The sequence below is a fragment of the Nothobranchius furzeri genome, chromosome 16, assembly GCF_043380555.1.
Source record: "Nothobranchius furzeri strain GRZ-AD chromosome 16, NfurGRZ-RIMD1, whole genome shotgun sequence".
NCBI classification, from domain to species: Eukaryota; Metazoa; Chordata; class Actinopteri; order Cyprinodontiformes; family Nothobranchiidae; genus Nothobranchius; species Nothobranchius furzeri.
In genome coordinates, this window is record NC_091756.1 from 210,340 (window position 1) to 226,954 (window position 16,615).

The window sequence follows — 16,615 nt, forward strand, 5'->3', positions numbered from 1 at the left end:
ACACTCATCTGGCAACTATACGGTGCAATACTGATTAAAAATCAAAGTTTTTAAGGTGCAACCAGTCATGTGTAAATCACCACCACGAATGAAGTTTAAGACCCAGTTCACATGGCAAGATGAAGCATGAGACCCCACGTGTCAATAAAAAAGTACAGATATATAACAGTTTTGGTCATGTCAATAGAGCTCCGGGAGTTGACGTCACTTCGCCCGGCATGCAACAGTTCAAATCGAAACGGCGCCATATTGGCAGGTAGAAGCCGGCAGCTGGACTATTTGTTATTGTCAGAAAACTCAATCAAACGGGAAATATGGTAGATTCCTGTTGTGCCCCAGGATGCAGAACAGACGCGGACGACATAAGGAATGAGCCATCTACAGGATTTCCCTGTAGATGGGTTAACCGTAAAAATAAAATGTTCCGTCTCAAAATTTGTGTGTGGGGGTGGGGGTGGGGGGTGGGGGGTGGGGGGACTGTAAAAATAAAATGTTTTGTCTCAAAATGTGTGTGATGTCTAATATTTGTCTCAGAGAAAAGTGGGCACTGTCATACATGCAGTGTGTAATTCATTGTGTTCCCTTTAGACAATCGTGTTTTCAGTTTAGCTCTTCAGTGTTCTTTCCATGCTTGCTAGTGTTCACCCAAAGGCTATTTGTGTTTAAGCAATGAATGGTATGTGTGTGTCATGTGTAAATGTGGCTGTGTTTACCAAATGAAAACACATGTTCCATTTTGGGAACATGTTACGATATGTGATGGCAGGGTTTTGTTGCAAAGGGAAGCCACGGTTTAGGAATTTGTATGTTATGTTTGGGGTTTTGTGTGTGCAGTTTTGAAAGAAATGTACAGTTTTGAAAAACACGTTTTAGCAATCGAAAAAAACTGTAAAAGGAAGTTTTCCTCTCCACTGTCGCTGCATGCTTGCTTAGTATGAGGATTGCTGTAAAGACTGACACTACTCAGTGACCCGATGCAACCTGCTGGGTTCCTTATGTAGGAAACGTGTTACTCTTGGGCTTGACCTGTATTGGAAGGGTGAAGGTGTGTGAAGGTCCTTGAGACGACTCTGGTCCTGATTTCGCGCTTTATAAATAAACTTGAATTGAGTTAGGCTCCCTACTAATGCTTGGAAATGCAATTGCATGGTGAAATGTGGCTGAATGTTTCTCCACAATGCAGATGAGGATCTGAAATCCAAATAATAGGCGCATCAATTTGGACATTGTTTTGCTACCATTCGGTGGGGTCAAAGTAAAGCTGTGTTTAGCTGGTCATTTCTTCTGCCTTCACAATGTTAATGAAGTTTCTCATTTAAAATAAAGGTGCAGTATGTAGAATATAGTGAGAAAATCCCAAAGAGTCTGATGCTTCAGTCATTTAGGAAGGAAGGTTCTACTGAAACATGCTTCATGACAAGCTGCTGGGTTGTTCCAGCCTGGCAAGCCAGACTAAATAAATGTATTATTTAGTCTGGCCACGCTCCATTGACGGCTCTCGGTTGTGGGGCGGGTTCTACCGTTGTCTTTCAAATGATCTCCACATTCCACTGGACAATGAATGTGACATACTCTTGTTTCACTCTGTTGCATCATCCCACCCACCAGGCATATAGAGTGCCCCGATTGGCCCACAAAGCAGATAAAGCTCTGTGATTTGTTCACTAAGCAGATAGAGCACTATGATTGGCCCACCATTATAGACCAATCACAGCTCTTTATGTGTTTGAAACCCCTCCAGAGAGCTGTGATTGGCTAGCCAGAGTCCTGGTAGGAGCTGCGGAGGTTCCAATGGAGCGTGCCTAGACCAAGCTTTGCAAAGCAAGAATTTGGTCTAGATCACTAGGCTAGGGTTGTCCGTTTTTTTTCCTAAAACGAAGGAAGGTGGGTCGTAACGACTGTTTACCATCAGTATGTGTGTGTGTGTGTGGTGGTGGGGTCGTGTTTCCTGTAAGCTAATGCTGCAGCGCCCGCTATTGTAATATGACGACGGACGACTAAAAGCTCCAGAGTCGTTGTGGTAACCACATTTTACCACAGGATGCCATTTTTTACTTCATTTCTACATAATGCACCTTTAACTGCTAGCTGTGACCACATGCTAGCATTAATAGCCTATGTTAAAATTGCTGAATTGTCTGAGTGTGACCCTTGCTTGTTGCTAAGGGTTAGGGTTCATATGGAGGCTAAGTGTTAGCTGGAGCCTATCTGAACAGAACAGACACCAACCCAGAAGGGCCCTGGGGATCCAAACTACTGGTTGCAGCTTTAAAAGTCATGGAGCTTAATATTGCACCTAAAGTTATTTTTCTCATAAAGGAATCTCAAAACTGGTGACTGAACATTGACACAATGAGACTCGAACACACAAACTAAACCGTAAGAATGGGCGTTGCTAGAAGATCATGCCGAGCATAAGGAGCTACACTGTGGTTTCATTTTTCCAAGGGCCAGTTCTGATATTTCCTGTGGCGTCGGAACAAAACAGGCCATCTTCTTGTAGGCTTCTGTTTCGACCAATGGCTCCTCTGCGGTTGATGGTAGCCTGCTGTCGAGGCAGAGTGTTCCTTGGGAAACCTCTCTGCTCCAAGTTAAGAAATGGGTCATCGTTGCCTTCTGACTCTGACATACAGCTGTAAGGGGTGTGGTCTTGGTGATACTGCAAAGGGAAGGAATCAGGCTCTTCACAACAGGTTGCATTGGATGAGGACTTGACTGAACTATAAATGTGCCACTGGCACGAAGGAACCCCCTGAGAAGGCAGGAAGAGGCTTTTATAGGAAGGAATGTTGTTGTGCATATTGAGAACGTGGCTGTGGCAGGACGTCGCTGAGTCTTGTTCACTGTGGCAGGAGGTTTGGCATTGCAAGCCATGACAAGAATCCATTTGCTTCTCTTGGTGAGGGCTGGGACAAGGATGCTGGAGGTCTGGGTGTGGGCTGTTAGAGACCAGTGGTGACCCTTCCAAGTGATGTCCAGCCTGTGGGCTGTCCAGGTGGGAGCTGAGCACACTTCCATCCATACTAAAAGAAGTCCTGTGGGTACGATAGTCTTGGAGGCATGGCCGCGGGCGATTAAAGGAGCGTGACTTTTTTCTGTCAGTAAGGCAGCTCTGTAGAGGGAGGGAAGGGCGGGGGAGCTCATCAGGAAGGGAATGTGGACGTGGTAAGGGACCTGGCTCAAGAAGAGATGAAATGGGAGAAGCAGAACTCATGACAGCCACACAACAGGGAGCTGTGTTACTGGGAGTTGGGCTCAGAGGACGGGGAGTCATTTTATCAACTGAGCTCTGCAGAAGGTGGGTGGAAAGCAGTGGTTGCTTGCCTGGGAGTGGCAAGCTCAGTAGGCAGTGAGGTTGGTGGGACTCTGGCTTCTGACTTGTGCCATCACCTTTCACATCCTCTGTCTTGGTCTTCGACGAGCAGCAGACCCACCAACGGTTCCACACGTCATCGCGTTTCGCACAGTGCTGGATGAGAAGGAAGAGTCCAAGAGTCACACAAAAAGCTCCGTACAGGCAGCTGAAGATCATATCCAGGAAGTGCCCCAATGAGACTGCTAAAGCTCCCAAAGCCCAGGTGGCCAGGAACAGGAAGAGGGTGAAGGCCGTGGCCCGCAGCTGGGCTTTAAATGAGTGCTCGTTGGCCAGCACGGATACTCCAGCAGCAAAGGGCACAGAGTCCCCAGAAGGTCCCCTACCACCAGTCTGGCATTGATGGTTGGACTCAGTGGATAAATGCTGCTGATCTTCACTCACAGCCCGCAGCTCATACTTCCTCTCTGGGTGGCGCTTCAGTTGGATAAAGGTGTACAGGAAGTACAAGCACATGACCAAAACCAGAAGACCCACCGGGGCAAAGAAGCCCCCCAGGCTTGCCTCCCATGCCATCCAGCAGCTGCAAACAATGCACAGCAACATGAGTTCTGAACTGGCTCAGCTGACACCAAACAGTCATGAAGATTCTCAGAACCCACGAAAACTTACTACAGAGCTCCGGCCCTGCTGCCATAGTTCTCTCCACCAAACGCTGCTGTGGCTCCAACTATTATGAGAGGAACTCCATCACTCACCATGTAGAACCTGCAACAAAGAATCAAATGGCAAAATCATTCACACAGCCATGGGAATTGTTAGAGCTGGGTATCGATTCAAAACTCAAGGATCGATTCAGTTCCAATTCCCAAAAATTAGAATCGATTATCACGATGTGATTTGATCAGATATATGGATTCAGCTCAGCGAACACTTCTTTTTCTGCTCTTACTTTAATGACATGACTATGACTAAGTAGTTGTGCAGTATATTAGCACTATTAGCATTCAACAACAAATTTATGAAATATTGTTAGTTTATGTATCGTCCTCTCAGAACGCTGACTTCACAAACATGCTGTCAGGCAGAATTAGCCATAGATATGTATATATAAACACTAGATGCCTCGTCCCCGCAGCTCGCCAATGGGATGCGACGTAGCAACGTGGCGGCCATCTAACCTCAGACAGCTGACCCCTTTCTTGACATTGGGATTTATGGTGCATGTACTATTTAAATAACTCTAACTTGCTCAATTTTCAAAAGGTTTGAGTTGTTATAAACGCCAGAGATGTGTCTATGAAATAGGATGGGTTTGGCCCAGAAATTCCTGTTACTTCACTCCACAAAGCATTTAATCTTTCATAACACATTTAATTGTAAGCTACAGTAACTTAAACTATACATAGCCTATTATTATATTATATAGATCTATCATATATATATACACATACATATATATATATATATATATATATATTGTCATGAGGCGGTGGTGAGGACCCAAGATGCAGTACCCAGGATGACACGAGGCAAGGATGATGATAAAGTAGAAGTTCTTTATTTTTAGGTGAGCCAAAAACCAAGTATATCCAAGCTGGAAGCCAAAAATCCAAAATCCAAAAACCAGATAAATATCTGGGGTCAAAAACCTCTGGAATAAACACAGAGGGACGACACTGACAGAACTACAAACAACATTAATGGACCGACACAAGACAAAGACCAGGCAGGGCTTAAATAGACTGGGAGAGGCAATCAGGAAAACAGGCAGCAGGTGTGCGGAGTGAGCTGCTGGAGGGAAGGCAGGTGATGATAATAATCTTAATGGGGAAACAGAACAGAGAATGGCAGAAAACCCTAAAATACAATATTTAAACCTAAAGACTGGGGGAAAGGCTCACACAACTATCTGGAGGAGGACATAATACACACACATATACACTCATACACACACAAACACTAACTGGGCAGGACACACACACACAAACACAACAACTCTGACACCTATAAACAGAACTGGGAAATGACCAAGCAAACACACACACACACACACACACACACACACACACACACACACACACGCACACACACACACACACGCACACACACACACACACACACATAGCAGGGGACTGAGAGGCTGGAGGCTACAAGGACACAGAAAATGAAGACCTGGAAGGGCTGGGGAGGAATGAGATGAAACGGAACCTGGGAGGAATAATTGTACCGGTACCACATAAGACACAAAGACTGAGACGAGGACAAGGACACATGAGGGCGCTATGAGACACAAAAGGGAATCTAGAGAGGGCTGGAGGCCACCAGGAGGTACAAAAAAGGAAGGGGCCGACGCAGACCAAGACATATATATATATATATATATATATATATATATATATATATATATATATATATATATATTTATTCCTGGTTTGTGAAATAAGATTTGTTTAGAAATGATATTTCAAGGTTCTATTGAGGTAAAGCCCACATTAACAGAAATGTGCACCCGAACAAATATGACAAACAACACCCAAATCACATCTGTCAGCCAGAACCGGCCCGCCAGCAATAAAATTTCACCCAGCAAATTATTTTGTATTTTCACTGTTTCTTAACTTTTGTTTTCTTATTTATTGACTTTCATTTATTAATTATAAGCTCTTTGGAAATGCTTTCTGAAAAAGTTAGGAAAAAATCAAAAGATAGATTAGGTTAATAAATAAGCTGTATTACAGTAATAAATAAGATGGATTTATCTTGCAAAGGAGATTTTTAACATTCATAAAACCAGATAAACAATGTATAGAAGAAGGTAGCAACAGCAATGGAACAGCAGTTTCAAATAATTTTATTTACATAAAAACAATTAACAGACAGAATAATGTTATGTTTATTTATTTGGTAGACGCTTTTATCCAAAGCGACGTACAAGGTCTTTTTTAACCTACAGGGCATGTTGTGATCTGTAGGGGAAACCGGATTAACCGGAGGAAACCCACGCATGCATGGGGAGAACACGCAACTCCACGCAGAAAGGCCACAGCCGACTTTCGAACCTGCAACCTTCTTGCTGCGAGGCAACAGTGCTAACCACTGCGCCACCATGCAGCCCATGCATAATGTACAAGTATAGGTTTTATTTGCAACAGTTACAGATGACAGGTGATCCCACGTTGTCTCAGTTTGTCACAGCGGCGATTCGAGCATCCGTAGGCTGCACAAAAGTCAGGCATGTTGACCCTCGAGCTTCACAATTAATAAAGGTGTATTTGTGCAAACATAAATCCAGAAATGTCCTGTTTTAATATATCTCAGTATAAGTTTTGGGTAACAAACCAAGACGCTTAAAAATCACAGGCAATTTAGCATTAATTTATTTAAAATAAAACAAGCGACTCCCACCGCTGACGTCCTTAGGTCTGCTTCAGCCCCCCTAAAATAATCACAAGCCCCCCTATCATTTTGAGTTATTTTAGGGCTGGGACTTATTATGATTAATTAGAAAAAAACGACACGTTAAAAAATGTTCACGCATTTAATCGCAGCTTGCATTTCGAGCACGGCGGAACCTTTGTCATTGCACGACTTCCTCGTAGACAGAATATCACTGACGCACACAACAATGCACAGTGCTAATGACTACTAACGGAATAAAAACGGAAAGAAGTTGCCTTGCTTGAACTGATGCAGGATTTAGGAAATCCGTACGCCTCTTTTCTTAACTTGAAAAAAACACTTCCAGACAACAACGGAGTCCGTGTCGCGGACATTTTTCAGAGATCGTCTCTGCTGCGGCTGCCCGGTGGCAACGGGAACTTTACAGAAGTTGCGGTAAGCTATATTTTTTTAAAGGAGACATAACATGCTTTTAAGTTATTCCTTTTTACATCTAAATCCTTCAGTTGGGGTCTAAATACAGTGGAACTGCAGTTCTTTGGTCTGATTTCCTCATTATTGTTGCTCTACAGACCCTCATCTACCCCTGTTCTGAGGAAAGTCTTGAGAACGAGCCGTTTTTGGGTACTGTCTCTTTAAACTGGAGGAGGAGCTGTAAACTCCGCCCCCCTCCATAGTGCAGACCTGTACTCTCCTCCCCCAGTCGGACTTTGTAGTTCTATAGAGAAATCATTATTTAGCATAGCAGATTTAGCATAGCATATTAGCATTTTTAAAACATGTGGGGAGGGTAGTTCATCAAGCTGTTTCAAGGCTGCTAACTCTCTCATGCATTTGTCTGTAGTCACACACACACACCCGTCACTGCCGACGGAGGGACCAGCTAGCAGGCACGTGCGCGCGCGCGCGCACACACACACACACACACACAAGGAATGCTGCTTGCTTATTTATTTCTATAAAAAATGTTTTAAAAAATGATACAGCTCATTAAAACACCATTAAAAGAATACATTTTATTAAGATCTCTATCTATATATATATATATATACATACATATAATTATAAATAATTTTATAAGTAGTCTTATTTTATATTGGGTGTCTTAATGGCTGAAAATGGATAAAAAGCAGTTACATTTTAATTTAAAGATTTGAGATTCGAGTCAAAAATAAAGAACATTCCTCCAAATGTTCTTTAATGTGATCATTATAATTCTAATGCTTACAACTTTGTTTTTATTGTCTGCAATGCGTAGCCTATATCTTTATTAAATATGTGTTTAGCTGTAAAGTGGTAATTCTCTCTAATGTGTACAGAGAGGTGGACATCAGTGCTGCAGTGAAATTCCCAGGATCAGTCTGCTTTGCTAACAAATATAGTTAAATCTTACCTGCATTCTAAATAAATACCGTTAGGTGGAAACATCAGTAGGCATTGAGTTATTGATACAATCCCTAACAGCCAGAATGGAAGAAGAGCATGCTGGATCATCCTGGATCTGAGCCTGTTCTGTGTATTTACCTACAGGATGCAATAAATGTCTACAAGGCTGAGTTTGGACCATTACATCTAAAAGAAAACATACAATCAGTGATTTTTTTAATTGTTTACATTAATATACAAATTTTCTAAGTATTAACCTCACAGCAAATAAGTAGAACAATATAATAAACAGGCTTTAGTAGTTAAACAGGCGTTGTGCACACAGGTGCTTTGTGTCTCGGTGCTGGTGGTGTCTAGGTCTCAGAGTTCCTGTCCTCCTGCCGTCTTCTGTTGTCCTCAGGATACGGATTGATGTTTCCTGATGATGAGGGAGGGGCAGTATGTGGGCTTCAAACTGGTCCTGGATAACAGTGGGAGACCTCTGTTGTCTCTGAGACCAGAGGGTTGGTGAGATGCAGATCTTCTCTACCTCATCTAGAAATGGAGTTGGTTCAGGGAAAACTTTTCCAAAGACCAGTTCCATGATGTCATCGCCATATTCTGCAATGATAGACGATAACTTTAATGACATATTTTGTTTACAAGCAGCTTTAGGAAAGTTGTTTCTTTAGCTTTCATGTTTATAGTCATGTTTGTGTTTGTTCACAAGTTCACTTTGCTGCAGTGACTTCATATTCTTACAAATGTAATAAAATAGTGACACTAAAATTATACAAATGATTCCTTATGAAAGGAAGCTCATTAGAGAGCAGTGCAGACAGACTTACTACATGCTGCAGCTGTTTTTACAGGCCAGCTGCTGCTGAATTTGGGGAAAGTTATTCTGCACACATCCAGATCAGATGGTCGATTACAGAAAATAATGTAATTCAATAATTTCTAAACAGATTAAACAAGTAAAACGTCAAATAAATCACTCTGCTGTCATCAGACGGAGTGATTCAGGGGGTGAGGTGTTCTTAATGATGAGGGTGGCTGAGGTGTGTCATCACTCACTTTGGTCTGGTCCAGACCGTCTCTTTACTGGTGGGTCTTCCTCAGTAGGTGACGTGAAATGCCAACATCTGAACGTTCTGTGTTCCTTAGAGGAGAAGAAAAGTAACATTAGCAAGCTGGCTAAATTATTTTTTACTAGCATCTGGGAGAAGCAGATCTTCACTAACCTAAACATCAGACCAGTTTGTCCCAGCTGAGCTCATCAGGGCTTTAGTCTGACAGCCTGTCAGTGAAACACGGCTCCAGTCTTCTGGATGTTGACTCTAAAAAGCAAAGGAACATTTTTACTTTTGTTTTACAGCCGATTTTATCAGCTTTCCGACGCTCACGCTCATACAGACGGTGAGCTTTGCTGCGTCTGACTGATAAAGTTAGTTTTCTAAAACTTCCGGTTCCGGTTGAGTGAACGCTGGCGCGTCTAGCTGCCGCTGCTCGCTGGCAAACAAACTTTTTGTATTTTTTTTTCTTCTTTTTCACCCTGGTCACATCCCTGTGTCGGTGAAAACTCATTTTCACCTACCTGCTCAGCTTGCGTTCTGGTTGCACATCACCACCTCCCTGCTCCACTCCATAATGTGGTCCAGCAGGATTTCTGTGTGCCTCGCACTGGCCTGGATCATCCTGTCGCTCATTCTTCTGTCCGTGGATGGCCTTCTCCAGTACTCGGCGGCGGAGCTCTTCAACCTCCGCTTTCGCTACTCCGGATCTCCACCACCAGCTCTGTGCCTCTTCCCCGACATCACCTTCCAGCCTCGCCGTCGGTATATCCATCGGGGGTCCCGGCGGAACCTCCATCTCGACGGCTCCAAAGGAATACCCTCCTTCTGGTCCACGACTAGCCGGCGGCTACCCAGGAATACCTGCCGAGCTGCCGACTCCAGCGTGTTAGCCCGGCTGGCTAGTCGGACTAATGCTCCTGTCGCCAGGGACTTCCGCACTGCTAATTTTGGTCTTCTCAACATTCGCTCCCTCTCTGGTAAAGGACATCTCCTCCAAGATACCATCAGTGACCATAAGCTAGACTTTCTTTGTCTGAACGAAACATGGCAACAACCCAGCGATTTCTCACAACTCAATGACTGTACTCCTCCCGGATTTGTTTACCTCTCCAAACCCCGTGGGTCGGGCCGCGGCGGTGGTCTCGCGATACTGTATCGCGAGACTTGGAAGGTCCTTCCCGTAAACCTTCCTCCTCTCACCACTCTGGAATGCCTCGCCTGTCAACTCTCCGGCCCGACCCCCACAATAATTGTCACTGTTTATCGTCCCCCCAAGTTCAGCCCTGAGTTTTTAAATGAACTCTCTGCTCTTTTATCCCATCTGTCCGCCCTTTCCCCAAATGTAATTTTACTTGGTGATTTTAATATTCATATGGACAATATGGCCCTCCCCCTCAGCAAAGACTTCTCCTCATCTTTGGACAGCCTCAATTTTCATCAATATGCCAATTTTCCCACTCACATTAAAGGTCACACCCTGGATTTAATCTGCTGCTCCGGCCTGACCCCCTCCAACTGTACAGCTGACCCGCTCCCTTTCACGGACCACTTCCTCATCTCCTTTTCTGTTCCCCTCCGTCTCTCCATCATCAAGTCACCACGTATCATTTCTTTTCGTAATATTAAGGACATTGATCTAGCCTCCCTGTCCTCCAGTTTTGCCACCTTGACCCCTAATTTGTCCTCTACTCCCGATGATCTTGTCATTCAGTACAATAACGGTCTGGTTTCTATCCTTAATTCATTTGCTCCCATCAAATCCCGCTCTGTATATTTTACTCGGTCTGCTCCATGGTTCACCCCTGCCCTTCGCTCCTTGAAAGCTACTAACCGGAGGCTTGAAAGACTCTACAAGAAAACCGGTCTCACCATCCATAAAGACTTATATTCTGCTCAGATTTCTCTCTACAAGGACTCCATCTCCCATGCCAAATCTCAGTATTACTCCGGTCTCATCTCGTCCAACTCCAGCAACACTAAAACATTATTTTCCATCATGAACAGCATTTTTCAGCCTCCCGACTCCTTACCCATCCATCTTTACTCTTCAGAAACCTGTAACTCTCTCCTTCAGTTTTTTAATGAGAAGGTCAATAGAATCCATCTCTCTTTACCTCATTCCTCCCCTCCCTCTCCTGATTTATTTGAACCCACCATTCCGTTCTCCTCCTTTGAACTTCCCCATCCCTCAGAAATATTAGATTACATCACCAAATCCAAACCTTCCACCTGTCAACTGGACCCTATTCCAACTGTTTTAGTTAAATCCTGCCTTTCTTCTCTGCTCCCTTTTATAACAGCCATTATTCATTCCTCACTATCCTCTGGTACGGTCCCATCCCTATTCAAATCCGCTTCAGTCAGCCCTATTCTAAAAAAACCTGGTTTAGATCCCAATGATTTCAATAACCTCCGTCCCATTTCCCATCTTCCCTTCATTTCCAAAGTCCTTGAGAAAACTGTTGCATCTCAGCTCCATTCACATCTCACCCGCAATAACCTTTATGAACAGTTTCAGTCTGGCTTCCGTCCCCACCACAGCACAGAAACAGCTCTCATCAAGATCACTAACGACCTACTCATTGCTGCTGATTCTGGTTTAATCTCTATTCTTATTCTCCTCGATCTGAGTGCGGCCTTTGACACCATTTCTCATCCCATCCTCCTTAATAGACTCTCTTCCTTAGGCATCACTCACACCCCCCTCCGCTGGTTTCAATCTTACCTTACTGGCCGCACTCAGTTCATCCAGTTAAAATCCTTTACCTCAGAACCCTCCCCAGTCAAGTCAGGTGTGCCCCAGGGCTCTGTCCTGGGGCCCCTCCTCTTCATAGTATATCTCCTCCCTATCGGCAAAATCTTCCGCAAATTCAATATCCAGTTTCACTGCTTTGCAGATGACACCCAGCTCTACATTTCCAGTAAGCCCAACTCAACTCTCCCACCATCCTCCCTTACACTCTGCCTCTCTGAAATCAAATCATGGTTCACCTCTAATTTCCTCAAACTCAACGGCAATAAAACTGAACTTCTTCTAGTTGGCACTAACTCCACCCTCTCAACATCTGACAGCTTTTCTTTAACTATTGACAGTGCCACAGTCTCCCCCTCACCTCATGTCAAGAGTCTGGGTGTCATTCTCGACAGCTCCCTTTCTTTTCAGGCTCACATTAATAACTTAATTCGGTCAGCATACTTCCATCTACGTTCCATAAACCGTCTTCGTCCCTCACTGACCCCTCACACTGCCGCCATTCTCGTCCACAGCCTCGTCACCTCCCGTCTCGACTATTGCAATTCACTTCTTTATGGTCTCCCCAACAAACTCCTTCATAAACTGCAACTGGTCCAGAATTCAGCAGCCCGTATTATCACCAGAACCCCTTCCTTTCACCACATCACGCCGGTTCTCCAGCAGCTCCACTGGCTCCCAGTTAAATTCAGGCCCATCTTCAAAATTCTCCTCCATACCTTCAAAGCAATCCACAACCTCTCTCCTCCATATATCTCAGACCTTATAAGTATTCACACCCCGTCCCGTTCACTCAGATCTTCTTCTTCCATCCATCTTGCGGTTCCTTCTGCCCGTCTCGCTACCATGGGGAGCAGAGCTTTCAGCCGCTCTGCTCCTCGACTCTGGAACTCACTTCCCCCAGACATCAGGAACATCGACAGTTTTACCCTTTTCCAATCAAAACTCAAAACACATATGTTTAAATCTGCCTACAACCTCTGATTTTATTGAAATGTTTCTCTGTTTTTTCTTCTTTGGGTTTTATTATTGTTTTATTGTATTTTATTACGTGTTTTGTGTAAAGTGACCTTGGGTGTCCTGAAAGGCGCTTTGAAATAAAATGTATTATTATTATTATTATTATTAAAGTTAGTTTTTATATCTGCAGTGAGACAAAAAACTAACCTCACTCCACTCAGAGATTGTTCTTTAAAACTATTAAATCCACTGTGTTGACGCACTTTAATGACTTTGTCACGCTGCATTTTAGCTGATATGGGACTTTATTTATTGGATGCTAAGATTACATCACACTCACGTAGAACAACACACAGGCTCTCTGCTGCTACAATCAGTGGGAGGTTATCATCTGGTGTAAAAGAAGGCGTTGATCAGAAATCACATTTTATTCCACGAAAATCAGCCAAATCCACATTGATCTGGGTGCTAACTTTACTAGCATACTGTGCTAGCGATAGCAAGCCGGATGCTAACGCTTTAGTGCTGCTAATGCCCGTAAATCTAAAGTAAAGTTTGTCGACATTTTAGAGTGATATGAAGCTTACCGCTCTGCTGCTGTGTCCCGGTGCTGCCACATTCAGATGCAAATGACTCCTTTTAGATAGATGAAGCCCTCGGTACTTACTAGCCTGGAGACAGGAACGAACGAACCACGCGCGCGCGCGCGCACACACACACACACACAAACACACTACTTTTTCTTCTGTGTTTTTTTAGCAGTAGTGTCATCAGCTCCTGGGTTTAAATACTGCCACACCACCCTTCCTTAAAACGAGGAACAGTTTTGAGCTGTGTGTGGCTAAAATAACCAGACATTCTGCATTTTCCCAATAGGACTACAAAAAATCTTAGCGAGAAGAAAAAATGGCGGATTGGCTCTGTGTTTAGCCGAGGGCCATTACCATATTTGGTAGTTATCCTGACTAAATTAATTACTGACGTAATGGATAATGTAAAAACTGAACGGGTGGACAAATATGCCCAAAACTTAATTATTAAATATCTAAATAGCAACTCCAGTGAATAATATAAGCCTTTTTGCTCACTTAGACACTTAAAATGTGAAACACACTGTGTTAATGGATAAAAAAAGTGGGTTTTTCATGTTATGTCTCCTTTAACATTTACGTAACATCTGTGCAGCGCTGAAAGCACCAGACAGAATAATTCTGTGCCCTAACAGTAGTTTATGAAAGTAGTCAGACAAACGAGAGGCACCTGGCTGCCGCTGGGAGAACGCTCCGTGTTCTCACTACTCTGTAAACAATCACAAACAACGTGTCTTAAAGTTGAAAACAGAAGTTTAAGTTAAAACAGAAACACTCTGAAACTTTTCTGATGATTTTCTAAACAATTCTGTCAGGGAGTTATACGTTTCTGAGACGAGTCTCTGTCTAAACATCACATGCATTACTATCATTAAGCAGCAAGGTGTGTTGAAGCTGTCATCAGCTAAGGGGCGGATGTTTCAGGGGCAGCGAGGAACGAGAAAGTTGTGATCAGGCTGGGGATCACACCAGATTTGCTGCTGCAGGAATGAATCTGCGGGTCTGCAGCATCCCCTTCTTAACATGACATCAGGACTTCCCATGTAAGGAAGGTTCGCTCACCTGTTCGTCAGATCATTATTTCCTCGCCATGATCTTTTATCTTCCCATCATCCTCCAGTCATCCAAATGGAACCAGTTAGTGTTCCTGATCATTCTCAGAATATGCCATGCCTGCTCTGGTGTTAAAAGTTAGTACATTTAAGTCCTACATCCTATTTGTGCCTGTTCTACTGCCATTTTGAAGGATTATTATTTATGTGTTTTTACTACATTATGAGTAGAAATGCTAACAAATACTCCCAATTATACAAACAAGTAAAACGGGAAAAATTAGAATCTGGTGCAAAGTCAAATTTATTTCAGTCATTCATCTAGACAGAGAGACTATTTAAAGGCTCAGGAACCCTTTGCAGGTGTTCTCTATTAGTAATTATACATTTTAGTTGATTTGGGTATTTTTTCATATCACACAGTGACGTTTGATTAATTTAAATGCATTTTTTTTATTAAAAGCTTTAGTTTTACAGTAATAACTATGTCTAATTTTTGATTATCTGTCTCATAATTTTAATTAAGTTTTGCTTTGAGAGCAAATTATCCTGAACGATTAAAATGCGATTAATTTAGATTAATTAATTACAAAGCCTCTAATTAATTAGATTAAAAATTTTAATCAAGTCCCAGCCCTAATTTTTATATATACTGTTATTTTGTCTTGTAATTGTTAATTACATACTCCTTTATTCCATATCATAGTAGTGTTATTCATACATTAAAACTGTCAACTGCACACTCATTTGGCAGAATAAAAGTTTGACAATTATTCATTTGTTCTTTGTCATATTTCAGTAACATTTATAATTAAACAAGTTGTAATTAAACAAATTAAACAAATGAGTGCAACATTTCCCCCTGTTAAGTGCAGTAGACTGAAATGAATAGCTTTATTTGGAAATATAACACATCTAATTTTTAATGGACTTATATAAAATCTTTCTTCAACATAGACCCCACTAATGAACTGATTATGTGTTATTTTTTATAAAAAGAAGAGAGAAATGCACAAAGGTAGGAAAGGAAAAGAAAGTGATAAAATAATAGGTTTTGTTAAATGTTCTTCAGATAATGAATTAATTGACAAAGTTTTTGCAGGGTGTGAAAAAAATGTTCAAGGTCAAGCTCCTGGGGCTAAGCCCCCTCGATATCTCAATCCTAGTGACGTCCATGACTCCCACTGAGGTAAATAGTCAACTTTGTTTTGCTAAGCAGTGCACCCACCGTAGCCTCGTCATCTCTAAGCCAAGTGAAGACAGCTAATAAATACAAAAACATTCACAAACACAGCCATTTACACAACTATTGAGCTGTCGTAATATCGTTATTGGCTTTGTAGAACCACATAAAATATAGATTGTGGTCTCAACCTGAATAACATGCAGCCTAGGCGGGACACATGGTTCACAATTAAGCCACTTTCAAAAGCAAAAGCATTACTTTCAACATGTACAAGTACTGTATGTTGTCTCAAGCCCATGTGTTCTAAGGTTTGTAACAAGGCAAACCGTAAATCCGTTAATATTTCATCGAGTTAAGGGTGTTTTTGTTTAAGCTGATCACTCACCTTTCAGATGCTACCATTGAGAGCGGAGGGGTCTGTTGTCTGAGGTAAGATGGTCGTCGTTTAGCTATGCCCTCGAGTTCCGCTTTGCCATCTAGTGTTTATCTACATATCTATGGAAATAGCAAACTGATCCAGGGCAGCCAACAGATGGTAAACGGTCTGTATTTCATATATTCTAGAGTCTTGGAACCCCCCAAGGCACTTTACAACACAATCAGTCATTCACCCTTTCACACACTGGTGGGGATGAGCCACAGCTGCCCTGGGGCGCTCTGACAGAGGCGAGGCTGCCGAGAACAGGAGACACCCATAGACTGTTTATACTGGACAAAACGATTCCATAGGCTCCAATAACACGTTATTTGGCCATAATGGGAGGTGGCCACCACCGCCATTTTGACCGTGTCACAGGTTCCGTCCAGCCCAGACAATTCCATAAAAGGGAAGAGAGGAGGAGCTGAGGGTGGGTCTGTAAGGCTGGGATCGAGTGACGACAACCAAGCGAACTAGCTACGAGCTAACCTGAAGCTAACC

The 16,615-nt window shown here is 42.9% G+C and overlaps 1 protein-coding gene across 2 annotated transcripts in view; it reads right to left on the reverse strand.

Annotated features, from left to right (window-relative positions):
- Positions 1–464: 464 nt before the first annotated feature.
- adgra1a (adhesion G protein-coupled receptor A1a) overlaps positions 465–16,615 on the reverse strand; it is a 60,716-nt gene continuing 44,565 nt past the window's right edge. For both annotated transcript variants that reach the window (XM_070545321.1, XM_070545320.1), the window contains 2 exons: positions 3,986–4,081; positions 465–3,896 (listed from right to left, as the gene is read on the reverse strand). In XM_070545321.1, coding sequence (XP_070401422.1) covers positions 2,423–3,896; positions 3,986–4,081 — 1,570 coding nt within the window. In that variant the 3' untranslated portion in view covers positions 465–2,422. The remainder of the gene's footprint in view (positions 3,897–3,985; positions 4,082–16,615) is intronic.